General features: G+C 31.0%; 1 protein-coding gene across 5 annotated transcripts in view; it reads right to left on the reverse strand.

The window, feature by feature from the left end:
• Myo61F (unconventional myosin 61F) overlaps nt 1–25,320 on the reverse strand; it is a 225,143-nt gene that overhangs the window by 71,337 nt on the left and 128,486 nt on the right. For all 5 annotated transcript variants that reach the window (XR_015042187.1, XM_035351277.2, XM_035351276.2 and 2 more), the window contains exons 7-13: nt 17,870–17,968; nt 17,678–17,788; nt 16,357–16,428; nt 9,799–9,918; nt 5,713–5,780; nt 927–1,032; nt 749–829 (exon numbers count right to left, since the gene is read on the reverse strand). Coding sequence is in view for 4 of the 5 variants with exons in the window: in XM_035351277.2 (XP_035207168.2) it covers nt 749–829; nt 927–1,032; nt 5,713–5,780; nt 9,799–9,918; nt 16,357–16,428; nt 17,678–17,788; nt 17,870–17,968 (657 nt within the window). In the remaining variant the exon portion in view is untranslated. The remainder of the gene's footprint in view (nt 1–748; nt 830–926; nt 1,033–5,712; nt 5,781–9,798; nt 9,919–16,356; nt 16,429–17,677; nt 17,789–17,869; nt 17,969–25,320) is intronic.

Consider the following 25,320-nt stretch of genomic DNA (forward strand, 5'->3'; position numbering starts at 1 on the left):
GTATAATTTTTTATTTACATTATTTATAGTATATATTATTTATATTATAGTGAGCAAAAGTAATTTCAATATATAAATACGAAGAAACTTTTGGAAATTTTATGACATAGAATATGATGTCACTGACACATAAAAATGTACTTGCAGTCACAGTTGGTTAAAAAACTTATTTATTCTAGACAAAACATTCTGATAACACACCTAAGTTACCACAATCTGCACACCCATTCTTAACCAATTTTTGCATTTTTATAATATGCATGAAGTAAGAAAAATAAGTGATGGATTATATGTTAGCAGCACAGCAAACAAGATCAAATATGCATAATTTACAATATAGAGATTAGGCTAAGAATAATACAGTCATTATTTCATTTTGTTTCTATTAGTTAATTAAGCTTTAGGTTTGCAAAATTTATTATTATGGGTTAAAAGACTTATTTATTCTTGATGTTATATAAATACATACATCATGAACATTGTATAAAAATTTATTTTTAATTGGCAAAATGAAAAAAGATATTAAAAGCATGTTACTAAATTTAGGATAGATAGAGGGAATGATCAAATTAAACAGAAGATTTATGAGGCTATTACAAATTAAAATAAGGATTTATTTATTATACTCTTATACAAATACTATTCATATATCAAATATAACTTTAATAGTCACTGTAATAATTAGTATCTAAATTTTAAGACATTTAAATTAAAATAAATTTATACATAAAATAATATTCATACTTACTAAAATAGCAATAATCCCTTTATGCCGTTCTTCTACAAGATCACAAATTATTTTATTATTGAAATATTCAACTGGCTCCCACTGTTCAAAATGAAAACAAAATTAGAAAAATGAAAGCTCTATCAAAAATATACATAAGATAAAAACTGTTTAGCTTTGTAAATAAAAGTGTGAATACCTCAATGCCTTCTTTTTTATATTCTTCTTGCTCAGATTTCAAAGTGAGTTCAATAAACAATTGCTGCAACTTTTCATTACAATAATTGATGCAGAACTGCTCAAAGCTACAAGTAATAATATTCTTAGTAAACTGCAACCATGAAATTATTATATATAGTTACATGATATATCAAAAAATGAACTTTAAAAAGCTATATAACAATGATAAAGTTGCTTTGAAAAATAAATGAAAAATCTTAAATTTTTTAAATAAATATGCAGAAAAAAATGCCTTAATATAATTTGCATGTAGCAAATATATATGTGTGCATGCATTTAAATGAACAGGAATTTGCATACAGTACTGACATTGTGCGCAGTAAATACATATATAATACAAAGTCTGGACGTCCAAAATCCGGAATGATCTAAAATCTGGACCTCAAAGCCACCAACAACCTTTTTTTTTTTGGTATGCTTTATGCATGCACATTTGATTCCCCCCCCCCAATAATAAAACATGTGGAGAGTTCCGATTCTTAAATTCAGTTCGGCACTAAATAAAATACCTTGTTATTCAAGAAACAATCGTCTTGGCATAAATTTGTGTGATCATTAATTTGGCTCCATAGTTGTGTATCTGCATGGCATACATCTCAAACCAAAACATTATCTTTGATTTTACACTATTAATATTTTCAGGCATGAAAGTGCAAGTTGGCAAAGAAAAAGCTGAACAACGTGCGAACACAAAATTGCACAAAAACTAACTGCGCATGCGCAACCTAAAAAAAACACATTTTAATAAAATATCAACCTTTTAATATAAAAAGCATTAAACATATACATATAATTAAACTAAAATAATACTTGTACTTACTATTTTGTTATTAATTTTATCTTGTAAAAAAAATCAATAAATCACCAACAGATTGTAATGAATTAACCTTTTTTAAGATGCTCTTTATGTAACTTAATTTAACAGTTGATAAATGAATACTGTACACAACATTACAACACACTAATATACATATTTATGTTATATATTACTGCCCATTTTCAAGCAATGGCAAGTTTTAGAGATAAAATACATATATATATAACTGTTACTATACATCTCAATTACCTTCACTTTTAGCTCAATAAACAATACTTTATATAAGACCAGAAAAAGTAGTCATATGGGATAATATAGTTACAAAATAACATATAGTTAAAGGAGGAATACAAAAAATAGCTATTTTGTCTCAGTATCACTCAATCCTGATTAAAAATTTTTAAGGAAAAGGCTTTTTCTTTTTTGCTACTTTTGCAGCCAACTTTTCTAATTTCCGTTTGCGAGCTTGTCTCAATTTCTTTTCAGCAGCTTTTATACAATCCATTGATACTTTTTTATTTTCTTCTTTATTTTCTGCAATGTTTAATTTTTTTTTTTTTTTTTTTTTTTTTTTTTTTTTTTTTAGATTCTCACTCCTCCTTTTCTATCTCTAGCTCTTCTTTGTAGAGTTTATGAGCATTCCTTAAATTTTTACATAGTTTTGTGTATTGGAGAATGCAAGTGGTTATTCGTATGTCCGACAGATGGCGCCAGCACCGATCGCTGAAATTATTGAAGTCAGCTCTCGTTTGATGGTTGCTTGCTCTTCTTTGATTGGATATTCGTACGCATCTAGTTACGCCTTTCCACATAAGCCCCACCTACTTCGCCTTGATGTGAAACAACGTATTTCCCGATCTCGGCTCGGGTAAACTCGAAAAGTTCGCAAAAAGGGGTGCGCGTGTTTGATCGCTAACCCGGCGTAATATTATACAATGGCATGATGTAAAGTTTTTTTACAAAGAAAAGAGGAAGAGAGAGAGCATGTCCTCCATTTACCCCCTCCCCACGTTTTGCCAGTCGCGATTTCTCAACAGTTCTGCATCGATCTCAGAAACAGCCCGGGTGATGTTCAAAAAAGCGGAATTCCGTGAAAATGCGGAAAACTTTCATACCTGTATTATATATACCTGACATCAACCTGACGAATCATTATTATATTTTGCTTTCATCAATGCATGTTTTATCAACACCTAACTTGAGTAATGACTCATGCAGCAATGCCTAAATAATTTTTTTATATTATTAATTAAATAGCAAAAAGTATGGTAACCTTTTATGTTGACATTACGCTTGGTAACGATTACAGATTTAAGTTAAATGTGCCAAGAAATGTTGACAAGGAAAAATTTAACAAAAATTTCTTTCCATATGGTAAAAACAAATTTTGTTAATGATACTCATAGACAAAAAGATTACATTTAGTGCTATATGAATTAAAAATAACTGATTTGTTATTCACATACACCCAGAACCGGTGCCAGAGCTCGTATGGCCGCACCGGTGGCAGAATTCTAATTCTGGAGCTGCAAAAGGCTTTACAAAATGGAAGCATGTTTTAATGTCCTTTAAACAAAAAGTGGAACTGCTACGAAAAATGGATAAAAGTATATCCGTCTGGAAAATATGCGATAGTATGACATTGGAAAATCAACTGTATATGACATAAGAACACAGAAAAAGGAATTTATTGTGATTCTGACACCCCACTCTGAATGAATAACAGAAAAATTATTTGTTATGCTCGAATTGATGATTATAACAAAGTATGATTTAATGGCTCAGACAGATTTGCAGCGAGGGCGTGCTATTGACAGATACATGGCTAATGGCTCTAGCCAAAATATTTCATGAAGACTTGAACTTAAAAACTGAGTGCACATACTCGCCAGTTTGTTAACCAAATTTAAAAATCGGCATGGTATAAAGCAATTAAAAATTTCAAGTGAAAAAGCTTGAAGCTGCTGAACTATTTGCAGATGAATTCATTAAACTTATTAATAGTGAAAAAATATCTCCAGAACAAATTTCATCTGGTGTACTTTGGCAATATGTTACCATGAAATACCTAGGCGAACTCTAAAGAATAGGCTCTAAGTGGTGTCAAAGATTCCAAACCGAAACTAACAATTTTAGCATGTGCAAATGCTGCAGGAACGCACAAATGTAAACTTTTCTTAATCGGAAAAAATACCTGAGATCGAGCATTTAAAGAATTTAAGAATTTCCCTGTTATATATTGCGAAAATAAAAGAGCATGGACGACGCAAGCATTAATGAATGATTGGTTTGAAAATCGTTTCATACCCAAAGATCGGCAACATTTCAAATCGGTTCCTTTACCTGAAGATGCAAAAATTGTCCTGATTGTAGGCAACTGCTCGGCTCATACTTCACTTAAAGTTTTAGCGAAAGATAATAATATATCTATACTATTTCTTTCCTCCAAACTGTGCGTCCATCATTCAGCCTATGGTGCAGGAGTAATACAGCATGCGGTGAAATGCAAACATAATGTAGCATTTTTAAAATCCATGTTAAATTTGAATAATGACAAGACTGTTCAAGAATTTTTTTTAATATTTTTGCATAAAAGCTGCTGTGTGGAGCATTGCAAGAACATGGGAGGATGTATCTCCAGATACTTAATGCTTGGCATAATGTATGGCCAGCTACCATTATTTCATGGTAAGGATGATGAAGATGATAGCCACGAATCTGAAAGTTTTCGGATATCGCAAACTGAATTTTCCAATTAATGTATTTTGTAAAGAAATATGGAGAACTGGTAATAAATGAAAATAATATAACAGAAGTTTTTCACTGTGATGATAATGCCCCAATCATCAACCAATTAACGGACAGTAAAATCTGTAGTATGGTTCTAAATCCAGAAAAACCCGCTACCGATACTGAAGAAAGTGAGAGAGAGAGTTTGCTGAAAATGAAAAAATTTCAATTGACAAGTTAGTTGGAATTCTTGACACAGCAATTACAGGACTTGAACAATGGAACTTTGTAACTCAACAAGAAATTATGTCTGTCAGCAGAAGAAAAGGAAAAGTATTAGCACAAAAAAAGAAGCAACTTAAACAACTTACATTGAAAGAAATGTTTAATGAAGTAAACAAATATTAAGCCTTTTTTTTTTTTTTTTTAATTTTAATACCCTTTAGACCATAAATGCTTCATCATTTCATAAATCAGAATTTCATATTTTTAATTTTTTAATTTCTATATGCCATCTTCCTAGATTTAAACTGATGATCTAATATCCAGAAAAATCCCAAATCTGGAATCGACAAAGTTCCGACGAGTCCGGATCTCGGATTTTGTACTGTATATGAATATATGTGTATTTACTGAGCAGAATGTATGTACTGTATGCAAATGCCTGTTCATTTTTTATGTTTTTTAAAGCAATCAAAAATAAAAGAGGGATCCTTTTGCAAGTTTTCCTGCTCCAGTTCCTTACAAGCAATTAGAATGCCTTGTCAATATTTCTCATATTTAGATTAGAGAAACCTTTTAATGTCATTAAAACTTCTAGAATTCTACTTTACTTTTAATCAGTTTCAATAACATATTTACTTCAACATAACTTCATTTTAAAAACAATAGCTAAGAATAATGTAAAAACCTTATTAAATAACAATTTGAAAAATTTATTAGCATTACAATTTACCAATTAAAAAACTCATAAAATTTTGTAATAGAATGTCAAGTGAGTAAGTATTATAATCACTTGCTAGAAAGAACATTAATAGCTGTTAAAAAAAAAGGCTCAATTTTAAACTATATTAAGAGTGCATAGAAACATTTACAAAAGAATTCCTAATTTTATTTTTACAATATAAAATATTCAAGATTATATTCCTCAACCCTTTTCTCTACTGTTCCATTATTAAAGGGTTCAGAATTATTTCACCTGTTTTTCTCAAATATTTCAAAACCATAAATATCTAGCAGGCCCATTAAAGTCTTCCTCTTTTTAGTCTAAAAATAACAAATGACACAGGTATTAGTAAAAATAAGCATAAATATATAATACATTAATTTAAAATCAATATTCAATCAGGCACTTAAATGACACATAAAATAATTTTCTAAAATTCTAGCTATGATGTTAAGTTTTTTTGAATAACTATCAATAATTTTTATTTGTTTTACGCATTTTATTCTTCTTTTAAAAATTATAGTTTAATTTATTTACTAGAATATATATATATATATATATATATAATATAGAAATTTTTTTACAACAAATATCCCATATCATTTCCATGCAAAATGCTGCTTAAATATTAATTGTAAATAAAACTATCAACTCAGTGTATTTAAACCAGAAGAAACACTTTATAGAAATACAGAAATATATAAAAAAGAAAAGGAAAAACACAAAATCTGACTTTTTTTATCTGGAAACTGAAATAAGAGAAGGATAAATTAAAAGGATTTATAGTTTTATTTGTAAATATGTATTTACTGAACTATTTCTCTTGACTATACTTTTTTTAACTGAGTGCCTACTCTTTTCCAAGTTATTATAAGCCCATGATATGAAAATTTTAAGCTTTCATAATATTAGCCCTTTATTAATTTAGAAGACAAACAACAAAAATCAGTGTTATATTTTCAAATTAAGTTTCAAATTAAGACTAGTTTCCATGGTTTTACCGAACCATCATCCTCAGCTGCAAAAACGCAAATGAACAAGATAAGATATAATGATTAGATAAGATAAGAAAGCCTGGACAGGCGATAAGCTACTGGTGCCCTCTGTTGATGAAACCAGAACTAAAACATAATTTCTTTAAACGCTGAAGGCAAAGATAGATTGGAATTAGGGTCGTTAACTAGAACAGAAAGATTTTTTTTAATGTGAAATGCCTTTAGAAAATCCAGTTCACCAATGGAAGATGTCTTTTGAATAATTTTGGCAGCAGAAAAATTGAAAGTGTGATTTTCCGACCAACAATGTTGGGCAACAGAAGACTTCTGTGTTTCCTTTTTTTTAACATATGCCTCATGTTCCTTAACACAAAATTTTAAGGCTCTCTTAGTTTGGCCAATGTAAATTAAACCACACTGGCAAGGAATCCTGTAAATACCCCAGGAATTCATATCCAGAATAGGGTCCTTGAGTATGGAACTCGGAATTTTATTGATGGGAGAATAAACGACCCAAAAGTTAAATTTCTGCAAAATACATGCAACTTTATAGCTAATTGATGGAAAGAAGGGAATGACAACAGAATTTTTATGATCTCCTAAAACAAAGAGTGTGCCTTTTGGTGTGTTGAGATGATAATTTTTTAACTGCTTGATTAATAATGTTGGGTGAAAAGACCCTGTCAATAGCTATGGCTTTTAAATAATTTAGTTCATCAAGGGATAGTTTCGAGGAGCAAACTTGAACAGCACGGAAAACATAGGAATAATATGAAGCTAACTTTTGTTTAGTCGGATGACATGATTTGAAGTGTGGTGGAAGGCAAACCGATGAAGGTTTACAGTAAACTGAAGTAGTACTGAAGTTGGATGTGTTATGTGTAACCAGAATGTCGAGAAAGGGAAGAGAATTGCAAGTCTCAAATTCAATGGAATTCATTGTTGAAAGAACTTTATTTAAATCATCTTTATTACCTTCAAACAGAAAAAAAGTATCATCTATGTGCGGAACCATAACAGGAAGTTTAAAGTTTCAAAGTATTTACAGGATTCCTTGCCAGCGTGGTTTAATTTTTACATTGGCCAAACTAAGAGAGCCTTAAAATTTTGTGTTAAGGAACATGAGGCATGTGTTAGAAAAAAGGAAACACAGAAGTCTTCTGTTGCCCAACATTGTTGGTCCAAAAATCACACTTTCAATTTTTCTGCTGCCAAAATTATTCAAAAGACATCTTCCATTGGTGAACTGGATTTTCTAAAGGCATTTCACATTCAAAAAAATCTTTCTGTTCTAGTTAACGACCCTAATTCCAATCCATCTTTGCTTTCAGCCTTTAAAGAAATTATGTTTTAGTTCTAGTTTCATCAACAGATGGTGCCAGTAGCTTACCTCCTTTCCAGACTGCTTTCTTATCTTATCTCATCATTATATCTTATCTCGTTCATTTGCGCTTTTGCAGCTGAGGATGATGGTTCGGTACAACCATGGAAACTAGTCTTGTGAAAATATAACACTGATTTTTGTTGTTTGACTTCTAAATTAATATTTGTTTGGCCTGTCATTGTATCTTAATTTGCCCTTTGTTTCCTTTTCTTTCTTGCATCGTGTTAATGCTTTTAAATTTTGCTCTGTGTGTGTGTGCATGTGTGTCTCTCTCTCTGTATATACAGTTACATATAAACATTTCACATTTACAATTTATACTGAAACAGTTTTTGAAATCTTGGATCATTTTCAAAACAAGCTTCATTTACAAATTTTACAATTAATAATCAGTTACTAGGTTCTGCAGAGCTAGCAAAATACTAAAAAATCTAATTCCCATTTATATTAATTCTTTCAAACATTAAATTTCTATTTCATTCTGACATTGCTTCTTTAGGAGAGATTTTGTTTCAGACTTTTTTAAAATCTCTCTTCAGAATTATAAATTTCTCTAATACTAGCATGCTTCCCCCCCCTTTTTTTAATGCTTTGAACATTTATTTTAAGTTTATAGATATACAGTAATTGCACTGAATGCTAAGGCTCAGTTTATAACCACTAGCATATTTCAGTCACTAATGTTGAATTCACAACAATATATCAAAATTATGAAGAAAAATTTACATATGCTTAAGAGTATACCTAACAGAAAAACTTTCTGAAGCAAACTGAATAAATGTATCTAATATATGTATTATAAACAAAAGTTTAGAAATTTCAAATTAAGATTACAAACTACTAAAAAAATCATACAATATGTTGCGAAATTAATAAAATAATCAAGAACTAATAATTCAATCAAAACAAGAGGTTAAATAGTCTAACAGGAAATACTTGCATCCAAACTGAAACAAAAAAACAAGTCATTAACATAAAATATAGCAAATTGTTGAAAATTCTTTGGTCTTTTTCAAGTACATAAAGAATTTTTATTAGAACCACGTATTTGAATTACATCTGGATAATTTAAAATTTCATTCTGAATTAATTTAATTTTTTAATTTTTATTTGACACTTTTGAATTATTTCAAGAATTTACAATCATTCACATATAATTCAGAAACATGGCTCTGCTGAAAATTCATTGATTGCTCCTTGAAAAAGACCAGAATTGTCAAAATTTTGTTATATTATTTTTATTATGTTATTCTACCGAGTTGTTTTGTTTTTGTTTCAATTTTGATGCACAGACTTTCTGTCAGACTGTTAAACCCCATTTCAGTTTAATTATTTCTTAGTAATATATATAGTTTCCCAAGCAGCAACAATAAAGAAATTTACAACCTCAAATGTTCCAAAATTGTACACTGAAAAGATATTGTATCTTATCTCAAATACTGTAAAATTTGGGAAAAAAAGTAATAGTTACTGGGAAAACTTGTATCTACTAAATATGCAATATTTAAATTGTATAAATCATCAAAACAATGCAAAAAGGATTAGACATTTAGCCTGTAATTACTTCTAAGGAGCCCATACTAGAAAAAAATATATATAACTGCAAAATTTATGGTTAAATGTAAATATCATGCACTTTGAAACAAGCCCCACTTTGAAATAGATAAGGTGCACTGTAAAACAAGTTCTGCATCATCACTACACCCATACAATAATTTTACTAAAATATTATAGAAATTGGTATGCATAAGTAATTTTAAAAAATAGTAAATAATTCATTGAAAAATATTATATGGTTTTAAAATATCACATTAAGTACAAACTTACAAATAATGTATAAAATTTACACTACTTTGCTCATGGAGAAGTATCACTTATGCACTTCTAAATGAAAATAAAAAGCAAAGACTTCACTCAAAATATGTATTTAACATTGTAAGTCTGAACATGAAAACTTACACCTGATTGTAAAGAAGCATTTAATTTAGCCACAAGCCATGTGAAAAGGCGTTCATACAAGGCTTTTGCCAACGCATCTCTAGCGTAAATAGCTTGATCTCTATTTAATGGACTCTGAATCTAAAAAAGAAAACAATATTACACAAATTTAATATCATACTTTTCAATAGTTAAACAATTCTCTAAAGATTGCCAAATAAATATACAGATTGAACTTCAAATTTTGTGTAGTTGATAATACATAAATATAACATTTGTATAAAATGTGTATGTATCAAAAATATTTTTTAAATAATTTTTAAAATGGTAGGGCAATACAAAATTTAAATCCGAATTAAAATTTAAACTTAAGTTTTCAGGGAATCAATTTTTGTACAAAAAACATATAATCAAATGATAATACTTAAAGGATAGATTCTACTCAGTTTATTTAGCAGTAATGTATTGGTACTTAACAACTAAAATGAACAATTATGATATTTATATATCATAATTGATATATAAATTATGATATATAAATATCATAATTGTTCATTTTAGTTCATTTATCTAGCTAGTTCTTCCCTATCCCTTTCTTCAGGTTGAACATAATAATAAACCCTCTTCTCACTACTTTCAGTTAAAAGTTCCTGAACAACAGCACAAGATGCTTGCTTTTACTATTAATAAACAGTCAAAATTACTATTATTTAAAACTACATAGATAATTTGCTAAGCACCTTAGAAATATGTTTTTCTAATTTATTATTTAAAATGTTTGTTAAATTAGAAAAGCTAATATTTATATCGCTTGCCCATACAAAAGTACAAATAAAATATTAATTATTTATATTTCATCCTTAAAGTAGAAAAATATATCTGATTTCCATATTAATTCTTTATTTAGTTTTTATTTATGACAAAACTACATTTTTAATCATTTTCAATTTTCTGTCATTTAAGGGAGTATACAATAGTTTATATCATTTTAAACTCTTTATTCACATTATTCTATATTAAAATAATAGCTTTGAAAAATCCATCATCGAGTTATGATATAATAATTACTCTTTAACATTTGGTTAGTGAATCTTTTTTTTTTATTTATTTATTTCTTATAAGTTAAAAAGCTTTTAAAAAAGGATTCTGATCTCAGATAACAAAATAACTACGAAAAAGAAAGGAAAATTCAAAAATTTTAAGTGTACTTTTCCTACATAAATTTTTCTCAAGATGCTTTAGGGCACTAATAAATGGTAACAACTATTACTGTTCAATTTTATACTACTTAAACACATAATAATGCACATTTAGTTTATAGCTCATGTTAAGTTTCATTATAAAATACAATGCACAAATTTACACAGCAGTAAAAAAAAAAAAAAAAAAAAAATAGTAATAAAAATATCAATAATCCATCTTGTAGTTAAAAGAAAATAAACATTACTTAGAAGAAATTTACAAGTAATCTTTATATCTTGAGAAGTATGGATAGTTAATCCACACAACTTCCGACATAACTGAATAATAAAATTACATTTGAAAAGCTCTATAAATGCAAACTCCTCTTTTAACAACTAATAGAAGGTATTTAAAAATCTTTCCCCCCCCCTTTCAAATCTTTTTTTTTTTTTTTTCCCATTATATATACATATAAAAGCATGAATATGTAAAAATAAAATTTTAAAAAAGCAGTAACTTGAAAACCTAGTACATGATATCAAGACAATATCAAAGCCGATGGGAAAAGAATAAAATTTTACATTTAAATCATTAATAACTAATACACCATCAGTAAATGATTTATGCAGAAAACCAATTTTCAGAGTTTAGTTCATTTAAAGTGACTAGGATTTCTATCTAGCTTCTGACAGCTATATTTTTTGTGGAAATTCAGAGGTTATAATTGTGTTTAAAAAAAAATCTGGTACAATTCTATTATCGGGGCCATAAAAAATCACCAAACTATTGTTGAGGCCAATGCTGCCAAAAAAATAATTATGGTAAATCTAACAAAAGGAAGGAAACACAACAGTGAATAACTATTAAATAATATTATTTTAATTTAAATGAAAGGCTAATTTCAAACGTCACTTTTTTTAATAATCCATAATTTTTGTTATAATCCAGCTAAAGGAATTGAAATAAAATGGAAACAATGAATTCTAAATTCTTAACCCTTTCCCCTTTATTACAAGATTCTTTCCTGCAGCGCCATTTTGCTGTTAAGCTATCGATAAAACACAATTTTGTCACATGGTTCTTCGAGCAAAATTTTCTATCATAAATGATGCTTTTTCTTTGAAAAAATTCTGCCCTTGGCCGATTTTCAAATTGTTAGAGCCATAGCATTATCAAAAAACGATTAAAAAATTAAATCAATATTTCAATGGCAACTTAAAAATATAAAATTATCTAAATTTATGGTAGTTAAATGGGCGCATTTGCTATATTGATTTTGCATATATATTTTTGCTATGGGTTAATAGGTCCCAATAATAGAATTGTACCAAAAATCTTAATATGCATAAATTTACATTTGTGATTTGATAGAAGACTTTTAATCAAAAATTTTCCTTCATAAGCAAGCTCATTTAGATGTTTATGCAAATTGAGCCACTATCAAAGTTATTGGTCTATCAACATATAACAGTAATTAGATATCACAGATTACACCATATTAAAGTAAAAATTGACTTAAAATCCTGCGCTACTGCTGCTAAGATTATAAATATAACTTTTAATTATTAATATTAATTTTGATTACCTCCTAAAAAAATGAAGTATAAATACTAATGTAATCGGAGAATTTTAAACGTTAAACCTTAATAACTGTTGTTAAACTGTGGAAAGCAAAGTGTGGAAAATGTATTAAATTAATAAAACTCAAATTTAAAAGAAAAATAGAAAGCATATAAAAAGCAAGATTAATTATTGCTCATCTCGTAGAAAAATCCCGACTTTTCAAGGGAAGCGAATCTCTTTCCATAAAATTATTAATAACTGCAATTTAATTGCATTTCCTCTCCTTCATATTTTAAAATAAAACTTCTATGCCAAATGAAAAAAAAATACAAATTAATATAATATTTGAATCTACGATTTTGAAAAATATGAAAGAAATTCCCCGATGCAACGTACAACAAGAGAAGTGTAGTAAACTAGGAAACAATTATATTAAACATAAAAAAGTAAAAAGAGTTACTAAATTTTACTAAAACTTACTGAATATAAACATAATACATTTTAAAGATGTTGTTATGAAACATTTTAATTTTTACATGGGCCAAAATTAATTTTAAATTTTACTTACAGGTGATATTCTTCCTAAATGTTCCAGGGGCTATTTTCCTATTCAATAATGAGGTTTGTTGCAACGCCCTCCTAATGATACCTAGGGTTTCAGCATTAGAAATAAGGAGGTATAAATTACTATTCCTGCTATTTGCAGATTCTGAAATGGGATGAATTGGCAAGTTTCTTTCTTTACATTTTCTTGTTTGTTATTTCTTCCAATTTTGGATTAAAAAATTTGTGTATTGTTCTGTTTTTCCATGTATTAAATTATTAATTTTTCAAGTTTTGTTTTTGGGCTTTATCTACAACTATTTTTTCAATTTGTTTTTGATGCTATAATTTTGCATTTTTGGCACTGCTTACTTCAGCTTGTAGGAGCTGGTCTGATACAAATAGAGATTACTTTGACTGTTTTTCTAACATTATTTTTAAATTTTAAACTTTATTTATTTACTTCTTTCCTTGCACCAACTTCCTGATGATGATGCAGCAAAAGATGCAAATTTCATTTTCCTTTTTGGTTTTGCCATATTCTGCCCCCATTTCTAGCAGTTTGCCACTGTACTTCTATTTTTGGTTTTTGCATATGGTTTACTCTGAACTGAATATGGGATGACTTTCAAATGCACTTATCATTTTACTTTGCATTATTACCACCACTTTCTGCTGCTATCAGCGAGTAACTGGAATAAGTTTTGAACTGTTTACTACTTTGTATATATTTATATAAACTGGTGTGCAAAACTTAAGCAACAATGTAATAATTTAGCAGATAGGCATGAAATTGCAGAAAAGGAGGTCTGAAGATCAATACAATGAACATGTAAGTCAGTAAAAACGTCATACATATGCAAATATCAGGAACGAAACGTCAGAGGCGAAGTGAGAATACACAAAACGCGTGATGTCAGTGTGCACAGCACTAGAGTAGAATAAAAGGAAGGACGGAGATCCAATTCAACATATTCGCTGCAAGTGCAAGTGAGTCAGTTTGTGAAATATGGCTAGAAGAAATCACCTGGATGACTTCCCACATGGAAGAATGATCGGAAAGCTGGAAGAGGGGTGTACTGTCACCAGTGTAGCTGCAGAGTTCAGAATCAACAAAAGTGTCATTTCGCGCCCTTGGAAAGCATTCCAAACCACAGGCACAGTTGTTAGAAATGTTGGTGGTGGCCGCCCGAGGACGACAACTGCAGGGGATGACCAATATATCGTCCTGGAGGCGAAAAGAGGCCGACAGCAGTCAGCAAGCGCCATTGCTCAGCAACGGGGCGACAAGTGTCGCGGTTTACTGTGGCCAGACACCTTCACAAAGGGGGCCTATTCGCCCGCCGTCCTGAACGCTGCCTCCCGTTGAAAGTTGGCGACCGACGCCACCGTTTACAGTGGTGCAGAGATCACAAAACCTGTACAACTGATCAATGGAGTTGTGTCCTCTTTACGGATGAGAATCGGTTCAGTACTAGAAGCGATTCTCAACGCGTTTTGATTTGGAGAGAGGTCGGAAGCCCGGTTTTATCCTAGTAACATCAAGGAAAGACACCATAACGGTGGTCCTGGAGTTCTTGTCTGGGGAGGCATTATGCTCAACGGGCAAATTGAGCTCCACGTTTTCGACAGAGGGTCTGTAACCGGGGATTGCTATTGTAAGGAGGCACTCCTTCCCCATGTGCGTCTGTTCCGAGGTGCCATTGCCCCAGACTTCATTTTCATGGATGACAATGCACGACCACATCGGACTCTTGCTGTTGAGGAGCTACTGGAAAGTGAAGATATCACTCGAATGGATTGGCCAGCGTACTCCCCAGATTTAAATCCCATCGAACATGTGTGGGATGCTTTGGGGAGACGCATTGTAGCACGCTTACATCCTCCGGAGAACACCCAACAACTCGAACAGATGCTGATTGAGGAATGGGCACTCCTACTGCAAGAAATGTTGCACCAGCTGGTTCTGAGTATGCGGAGACGGTGCGAAGCAACCATTGCAGTGAGGGGAGGGCATATCCCATATTAATGAACATTTGCTTGTTGTTCTTCCTCTTGGATAGACAATCATGAGTCACGATATTATGCATTCAATAAATCTTGTTTTTGTTTGAGTCCATACCATATGCATTGTATTCCTTTTTCAGCTCCGATGCTTTTGTCATCCTTTACGTACATAATACTCTCCTTCATTTCTGCATTTCATGTCTCTCAGTGGATTTCTCATGGAGTTATGGAAAAAACCCTGCTGTTGCTTAAGTTTTGCACACCAGTGTATATATGTAATGCCAATATTGAACACCAAATGACACTCATTTCTCATCATTTAATTCTTTTAATGTTTTTTGTTTGTCAGTTGGCAGTTAGATGAGTTAACACTCTGGACGCAGTGAAAGAATGATGACAATAAAGACGTAAATAAAATTGTATCACAAAAGTCAATTCAGTTTAACTTATCTGTAAAAATGTAAATATATTTTTAATGCAATTAAACGTGCTATCCTTTCAAGCAGTTTCTTAGATAAGTTTTCTCAAGATGGTATTACTAAATATATGTGTGTGTGCAAAAATATAAAAATATATAAAATAAAAAATATATAAATATAAAATAAATAAAAAATATATAAGATAAAAAATATATAAATCACCTTTATAATTTAAAGTAGCCTCTTAATTGCTTATTTTTAATTTGGGTATCTCCTCTCTATTCTAAAAATAATAATAACCTCTTTTCTGGACTGTGCCATTTCTAGATTAATCAGTGTCACATGGCTTGCATAATGCCGATGATTTACCTCATTCAGAACTTGAACTCAATAATTTGAGAACTGAAACTTTTCTAACCTAAACCGAATTCTTTCTCTTTGCGAGTCCTCTATATTGGATAATCGCACACTTTAGCTTCTGCTTATCTTCCTGCAATAACGCTATTTCAGTGTGCTCTCTTTCTATTACAATGGAATCAAAATTGTAAATGTTCCTGAATAGGCATGATTACACTGCCAAGTTAATTATGGCCACAAATGCCAATTTATATAAAAATGAAATTTAATCCTCCTCGACTGGCAAGTTTCTTAGACATTACGAATTCAACATTTTAGCATTCTACACAATCAGAATTCTTCCCCTTTAATGTGCTATCTACGTGCTTCACCATCAGCATTTCTGCATTTCTACATCTCGGTGTTCTTACATCAGTACTTCTAAACTTGTTTTTATTACATATATATATGAAATAGAATAGGCCTTTTTTTATTTTGTAAGTTATTAAAGTGAAAATCGACAACTTACTAATACTTTATTAGCTTCAATTGTCTTATTAACAAGAGCATCTTTCAGTACTGCTGATGGACATCCAAGCAGCTAAAATATCAAAATTCATATAAAAATTACACAATATTGAAACTTCTTTCAAAAGATACATTTTCATTTAATGAAGTAAAAACTTTATTTTAAAAAGTTTTAAAATATATCATTTTGCATAATACTAATTTAAAGAAAAAAAAAAAGAGCAGTTGAAAGCAGAAATGTACAATTCCCACAATTAAAGACTAAAGTCTTTTTAGCTACTTTGTTGCACAATTTTTTAATTTGTCTTGCTGCTTAAATTTTCCTTAATTAAATGCAGATGGTTAATGATGTGATCTGAGCTCTTATTTTGGATATGCGCAGAAATCTGTTCAAAATTTCTGTACTACTTAAAAAAAAAAAAAAAAAAAAAAAAAAAAAAAGACCCAGTTTTCAGTATCACAAAGTTAGTATTTGCTTTAACTGTTTTAATAAGATGAACATTCAGTACCCAGCAATGTTAGAATTAATAAATTTGGTCTTTTGGATTTTTAATAGGTGTTGTTTAACATTATTTTAAATTAAGATGATTTTTTTTTTCATGGCATGGATTAAAAGTCAGTCAAAAGATAAATAAATAAAACAAAATTTGAAAAAGGAAAACAGAACTAAAAATTTGGATGAGATTTTTTTTAAAATGTCATAAAAGAAACGAATGAAGTTTAGTTTCAGTAGTGTAAATAATGGTACTTTCTGCTCATCCATAGCCCCAACAAAATGTTGCAAAAATGCAAGTATTCATGAGACAAAGCAGTAACATCACCAAAAATTATTTATGTTTCAACAGAGGTATGCACAAAGCTCATGTCCGTTTCATCCAGTATGTGTAATGCCGATGTTGTGTTACGCCAAGGTAACACAATTATCTAACATTTTTCAAACGAAACAGATTGCCATGTATAGAGGAAGAAAAACAATGCCAGACTAATAATCAGTACAGACACTAGTACAGAAAAACCAAATTTAATAATTTTACATAGTGCATTTTAATACATTAATAACAATATAAAATTTAACATTAATACAAATAATTATAAACTTAAGAAGAAAATGTTTGAATTTTAATGAACTTTTCCTATCTTTTCTTGAAATATTCAATACATAAAATATCCTTCAGCATTTCTGAAAAAATGCTAAGATACAAACATAAATACAGAAAATTTTTCATCTATACATTTTTAATATATATATACATATATATATAATATTTATTATATATAAAATATATATAATGTATACATATATATATTAAAACATAACATACCTTAGATATAGCTTGAATTGGTTTCTCATGTGCTAAAACTGCTTGACCCTCTTCTTCAAGAAAGCCGACATTACCCAAGTGAAGAACAGAAGCTACAATTGCAAATACTGCCTAAAATTAAAATAAAAGTCACTTTGTACATTTTCCCTTTTCTTATTACAAATGCTTTATAAAAAAGGGGGGAAAACGTACATCTTGTTCTTCAACAGTGAAATCTGTAACATCCATAGCCTTTTTAACTACTATGAATTGATCTGCATCATCAATTGTTCTCACTTTTGAATTGAAACCCTGAAAAAAATATTTTCAATCTTAATAACAAAAATTTCAATTTTTAGACCTCTGCTAATAAAGTAATATTTATATTTCCATGTATATTAATGTAAATTCAAAATATGGCAGATGTTTTGTAAATATATGTTTTATTCTTAAAATACAAAAAACATTCTTTACAAAAAAGAAAGAAAAGCAGAAGAAATTAATAACAAATTTAAACTTTTTCTTGAAGTATATTTCTATATTACTGAATGTCAAATGTAATAACAACTGAAGTAAAACATTCAGCTTGCACATTACTTCTAAAATTTTTATGTAGCAAAGACAGCATATTGCCTTGGATTTGTCAATTTCGCTCAAAGTTTGCATAATTATAGAAGATGTAATAATAAAGTGGGTATACATGAAAGAAGAGTTAGCATCTTTAAAAAGTCAGCAAGAACGTTAAAGTTTTTTCTTAAAACTTTGAAAGTTTTCCTAATTTGTTTATTTCTTAATTTGTTTATGATTAATTAAACATGTTGGAATTACTTGAAATAAATATCAATCTGAAAATGTAACATTAGCTGTCAATACATTTGTGTCACTATATGTAGCATATAAAAATGTCATGGAGGTAATAAACTTTAGATATTTCAGATAGAAAACAAATACAAATTTGAATTCTTTTACTTTGGATATTCTTAGTTACATATTTTTAATAAATACACTCATGTCCATAAATTAAGGATAATGCAAAATCAGGCAAAGGAAGAGTTAGAAGCAAAACAAATTTGACTTATTTGTAAAGCTTATTTATTAAACAAAAGGTAAAGAGCAAAAAAAGATGCTATATGTTTGATATTATTAAAAAAATTAGCGATTTTTTCTCCCTGGAGCAAATTACAAAAAAAACCTATTTACAAAAAACCAATATTACATGGTTGGTATGATTGTTAATACATTGTGTCTCCCAGACGATGCAATACAGTCCATACAACACCTAGGCATGCTGAGTATCAAATTATCGATCTGATCTTGGGGGATATTACACCACTCAAAAAGCAATGCTCTCCGAAGTTCCGTTAGACATGTAGGAGGAGGTTGACGGGCTGCAACTCGTCGGCCAAGCATGTCCCACACGTGCTCTACTGGATTCAAGTCCGGTGAGAATGCTGGCCAGTCCATACGGGTGATATCCTCCGATTGAAGGAATTCATTTACGATGTTTGCACAGTGACGACGGGCATTATCATCTATAAACACAAATTGTGCGCCCATGGCGCCCCGAAATAAACGTACATGTTGTTCCAGAATGACGTCCCGATAGATTTGGCTTGTCATGGTTCCAATTTGAACATGCAGGTCAGTTCTGGAACCCAGAATAATTCCACCCCAAACGAGCACTCCTGCACCACCGTGACGGTGTCGTCCAATGATTTTTTTTTGGTGGTAACGGGTACCTGGAGCTCTCCATATGAAAGTCCGGCGAGAATCAGACTGCAAGCTAAACCTGGACTTGTCGGAAAACATCACACAAGCCCACTGTTGCGGTGTCCACAATGCATGCTCTCTACTCCAGGCTAACCGCAGGCGACAGTGAGTTGCAGTAAGTGGAACGCATCTGACTGGTCTATGAGCATATAGACCAATCTGCCCTAAGCTTCTGTACACGGTCTGCCTTGAAATTGTCGTACCAGTGGCTGAAGAGAGCTGACGAGACAGGTCTGAGGCTGTGCTCCGCCTGTTTCTTTTGGCAGTAACTGCCAAATACCGGTCCTCATTCGGCGTTGTAACTCTGGGGCGACCTGTGTTGTAACGTCTACTCACATTACCATCCTCTTGGAATCGTTGCCAAAGCCTGGAGGTGACACTGGGCAATTCCAAGTTCCTCTGATACTTCCAATTGTGTACGCCCACATTCCAAACGGCCGATAATTCTACCACGTAAAAAATCATCCAAATGCGTCCTTTGTGTCATAACTATTCGGTTATTGCACTGAAATGCTTATAAAGCGCCTGCGAACAATTTTACTTCTTTGCCTGTATTCCTTATATATCACTCTCTTACACTCTCGTCATTGTGACGTACCATCGGTGTCATCTGGTTACTTCCTGAAATTTGCATATGATTCTTGAAGATGTGTGTAGTGATTTTACAGGTGATATATTTATTTTAGAGTTCGATTTACACGTGACTCCGAATTATCCTTAATTTATGGACATGAGTGTATTTAGTATGAGGCATTTAAAATTTATTGAAACACTTTTATTTTACTAATTCAGAAGTCAAACAACAAAAATCAGCGTTAATTTACAAAATTTTCACAGGACTAGTTTCGATGGTTTTACCGAACCATCATCTTCAGCTGCAAAACCGCAAATGAACAAGATAGGAAATAATGTTTAGATAAGGTAAGAAAGCCTGGACAAGAATAAGCAAGTGGCGCCATCTGTTGGCGAAACCAGAACTAAAACATAATTTCTCTAAAAGCCGAAGGCAAATTTGGATTGGAATTAGGATCGTTAACTAGAACAGAAAGATTTTTATGAATGTGAAATGCCTCTAGAAAATCCAGTTCTCCAATGGAATATGTTTTATGAATAATTTTGGCAGCAGAAAAATTGAAAGTGTGATTTTCGGACCAACAATGTTGAGCAACAGAAGACTTCTGTGTTTCCTTTTTTCTAACATATGCCTCATGTTCTTTGACGCGAAATTTTAAGGCTCTCTTAGTTTGGCCAATGTAAATTAAACCGCACTGGCAAGGAATCCTATAAATACCCCAGGAATTCATATCCGGAATGGGGTCCTTGAGTATAGAAGTTGGAATTTTATTGATGGGAGAGTAAACAACCCGAAAGTTAAATTTCTGCAAAATATGTGCAACTTTATAGCTAATTGATGGAAAGAAGGGAATGACAACAGAATTTTTATAATCTCCTAAAATAAGAGTGTGGCTTTTAGTGTGTTGAGATGAGAATTTTTTAACTGCTTGATTAATAATGTTGGGTGAAAAGCCCCTGTCAATAGCTATTGCTTTTAAATAATTTAGTTCTTCATCAAGGGCTAGTTTGGAGGAGCAAACTTGAAGAGCACGGAAAACATAGGAATAAAATGAAGCTAACTTTTGTTTAGTCGGATGACATGATTTAAAGTGTGGTGGAAGGCAAACCGATGAAGGTTTACGGTAAACTGTAGTACTGAAGTTGGGTGTGTTACGTGTGACCAGAATGTCGAGAAACGGAAGAGAATTGCAAGTCTCAAGTTCAAAAGTGAACTGAATAGCAGGATCAATAGAATTCATTGTTGAAAGAACTCTATTTAAATCATCTTTATTACCTTCAAACAGGGTAAAAGTATCGTCTACGTAGCGGAACCATGCCGGGAAGTTTAAAGTTTCAAACAATTTTGATTCATAATAATGCATGTAGATATCAGCCAGGATGGGACTCAGGGGGCTTCCCATGGCTAATCCCTCAGTTTGCTTGTAATATTTATTTTGGAAAACAAAATGTGTTTGTTTCAAACAGAGTTGAGTGAGAGTGTTGAAACAGAGTGTTTGAAACAAACACATTTTGTTTTCCAAAATAAATATTACAAGCAAACTGAGGGATTAGCCATGGAAAGCCCCCTCAGTCCCATCCTGGCTGATATCTACATGCATTATTATGAATCAAAATTGTTTGAAACTTTAAACTTCCCGGCATGGTTCCGCTACGTAGAGGATACTTTTACCCTGTTTGAAGGTAATAAAGATGATTTAAATAGAGTTCTTTCAACAATGAATTCTATTGATCCTGCTATTCAGTTCACTTTTGAACTTGAGACTTGCAATTCTCTTCCGTTTCTCGACATTCTGGTCACACGTAACACACCCAACTTCAGTACTACAGTTTACCGTAAACCTTCATCGGTTTGCCTTCCACCACACTTTAAATCATGTCATCCGACTAAACAAAAGTTAGCTTCATTTTATTCCTATGTTTTCCGTGCTCTTCAAGTTTGCTCCTCCAAACTAGCCCTTGATGAAGAACTAAATTATTTAAAAGCAATAGCTATTGACAGGGGCTTTTCACCCAACATTATTAATCAAGCAGTTAAAAAATTCTCATCTCAACACACTAAAAGCCACACTCTTATTTTAGGAGATTATAAAAATTCTGTTGTCATTCCCTTCTTTCCATCAATTAGCTATAAAGTTGCACATATTTTGCAGAAATTTAACTTTCGGGTTGTTTACTCTCCCATCAATAAAATTCCAACTTCTATACTCAAGGACCCCATTCCGGATATGAATTCCTGGGGTATTTATAGGATTCCTTGCCAGTGCGGTTTAATTTACATTGGCCAAACTAAGAGAGCCTTAAAATTTCGCGTCAAAGAACATGAGGCATATGTTAGAAAAAAGGAAACACAGAAGTCTTCTGTTGCTCAACATTGTTGGTCCGAAAATCACACTTTCAATTTTTCTGCTGCCAAAATTATTCATAAAACATATTCCATTGGAGAACTGGATTTTCTAGAGGCATTTCACATTCATAAAAATCTTTCTGTTCTAGTTAACGATCCTAATTCCAATCCAAATTTGCCTTCGGCTTTTAGAGAAATTATGTTTTAGTTCTGGTTTCGCCAACAGATGGCGCCACTTGCTTATTCTTGTCCAGGCTTTCTTACCTTATCTAAATATTATTTCCTATCTTGTTCATTTGCGGTTTTGCAGCTGAAGATGATGGTTCGGTAAAACCATCGAAACTAGTCCTGTGAAAATTTTGTAAATTAACGCTGATTTTTGTTGTTTGACTTCTGAATTAGTATTTATTCGGCGTGTTATTGTGTCTTAATCACTTTTATTTTGTTAATAAAAAATTTTCATTTTGTTGGGGAAAAAACATTCTGGCCGATCAGCTGATTTCACATCAGGCATTTGGCCCACATGCAGTTTGACACCACAGTGTTATAAGGTCAATCAACATTAGCCAAAAGGGGGATAAAATCAAATTGTTCTCAATACTCTATATCAGCAATTCTCAACCGACGGTAAGTGTACCACTGGTGGTATGCAAGAGAAAAATAGTTGGTACACAAAGAAACAAAAAAGCATTTTTAACTGTTAAATTCAAAAATTAAATACCCTACCATCCTGTTTAAGTTTTTTCTCTAACACTTGTAAATTTATGCGATCTGAGCTTTGTTGAAGGTCAACAGCCATTCAGAGACTTTAACAAAATAATCCGTTTTTATTTTCACAAACGTTCTTTTTGCCATAGATATAACAAAATTTGTCATAAATGATATTTTTAAAAGGAGTAATAGAAATGGATGTTGTATTTAATAGGAAATAAAAAAAGTTCCTATATAAAATACCAGTATCTCATTGATTGTTTTAGAGTTGATCGATTTATTAGTATGTCTGCCCTTTATGTCGCCACCATTTCAGGACTCATATTGCTTTATTTTCTTAATCAGAATCATTATTTTATGTTGATTTGCTGTATCTTAACAGCACGTATTTTGTCTTCTTGTTGCTTTGTCGTTACTTGAGAATATTGTTGTCTTTTTTTTTTTTTTTAAGAACTCATAATATATTGTGCACTTAAATATTTGTGAAACAATAATAAAACAAATCTAGATTTTCAAAGTGGAAAAATGGCTAAGTTCCACAAAGAAAAATGATGACTTACAGGTGATGGATCCAGGACAATCTACTAGCACTAAGAATATCAAAAAGAAAAATTGTTTACAGAAAATATAATGAACGTTATTTATCATTAGGGTTTACTAGCAATGGAGATGGAATGGACCCTCGACCTCAATGTGTTGTTTGTGATGAACTATATCCAATCAGAATGGACCCTCGACCTCAATGTGTTGTTTGTGATGAACTATATCCAATCAGAATGGACCCTCGACCTCAATGTATTGTTTGTGATGAACTATATCCAATCAGAATGGACCCTCGACCTCAATGTGTTGTTTGTGATGAACTATATCCAATCAAAGTATGAAAGCATCATTTTTTAAAAGACATCTTGAATCCAAGCATGCCAATTTAAAGGATAAATCTGAAGAATATTTTAAGAGAAAATTATTGGAGTTCAACAATAGTAAATAAGTAATGAAAAGTTTTATTGCTTCAAGTGAAAACGTTCTGGAAACTAGCTACCTAATAAGCCTAAGAATTGTCAAGACTGAGCCACATCACATTATTGAAGAAAACCTTATTTTACCAGCAGCTAAAGATATTATTTCAACAGTATTAAACGAAAAAGTGGCTAACAAACTTAATAATATTCCATTATCAAATGATACAGTAAGTTGACAAGTTCATGAAATGGCAAGTTCCATAAAAGAGACACTTATTCAAAAGATAAAACACAATGAGTATTTCACATTGCAGTTAAAGGAAAGTACTGATATAACGAACTTTGTTCAATTATTAGTTAACATAGGTTTCGAAGATAAATGATTTGCCGAAGAGTATTTATTTTGTGAATCTCTTCATGACAGAACAACTGCAAATGAAATTTTTAAAAAATTGACAATTTTATGTCCGAGAATGATATTCCTTGGAACAAGTGCATTGCCGTATGGAGTGATGGAGCTCGGGCTTTAACAGGAAAACATTCTGGCGTTATTTCTCAAAGAAAGTCGCACCTGAAACTATATTTACTCACTGCTCTATTCATCATAAAGTTTTAGTAGCTAAAACAATCCCGAAAACCTGAAAATCGTTTTGAATCAAGCTTTGAAAAAACTGTTAATTTTATTAAAAGTAGATATTTAAATTAAAGAATATTTATGATTTTGTGCCAAGAGATGTGCAGTGAACGTGAAACATTTTTGCTGTATTCCAAAGTAAGGTGGTTATCTATAGGCAAAGTTTTCAAATTGTCTTTTTGAACTTCCCCCCCCTCGTTGATTCAAAATTTGAATTGCAAAAATGGTTATTTAGTGAATTATGGTTGGCATGTTTAGCACTTTTGGCTAATATTGTCTGTAAAGTTAAATGAATTAAATTTAGGATTACAAGAACAAAGTGTTAATTTGTTTACCATCAGAGATAAATTAAATGCAATGATTTAAAAAAAAAAAAACTTGAGCTGATAATCAAAGAATTAGATAATAATATTTTAACCTTTTTAGCGCTTTTAAAAAGTTTTCTAACCGAAAATAGTTAGAAATTAAAAGAAGAATCAGCATCCAACAATAAAAATCATTGTTTTCATTAGTAAATAATTTCAATATGTATTTTCCTGAGTATCATGAAAAAGAAAATTGGATTAGAAGTCTATTTTGTTGAAAATATACCTGAAATTTTATCTTGTGAAGAAAAAGAACAATTGATAGAAATTTTCTGTAATTTAACTCTAACTGAAGATTTCAA

The sequence above is a fragment of the Stegodyphus dumicola genome, chromosome 7 (genome assembly GCF_044657685.1).
Source record: "Stegodyphus dumicola isolate Sdum_Otavi_A_Nest chromosome 7, ASM4465768v1".
NCBI lineage: Eukaryota > Metazoa > Arthropoda > Arachnida > Araneae > Eresidae > Stegodyphus > Stegodyphus dumicola.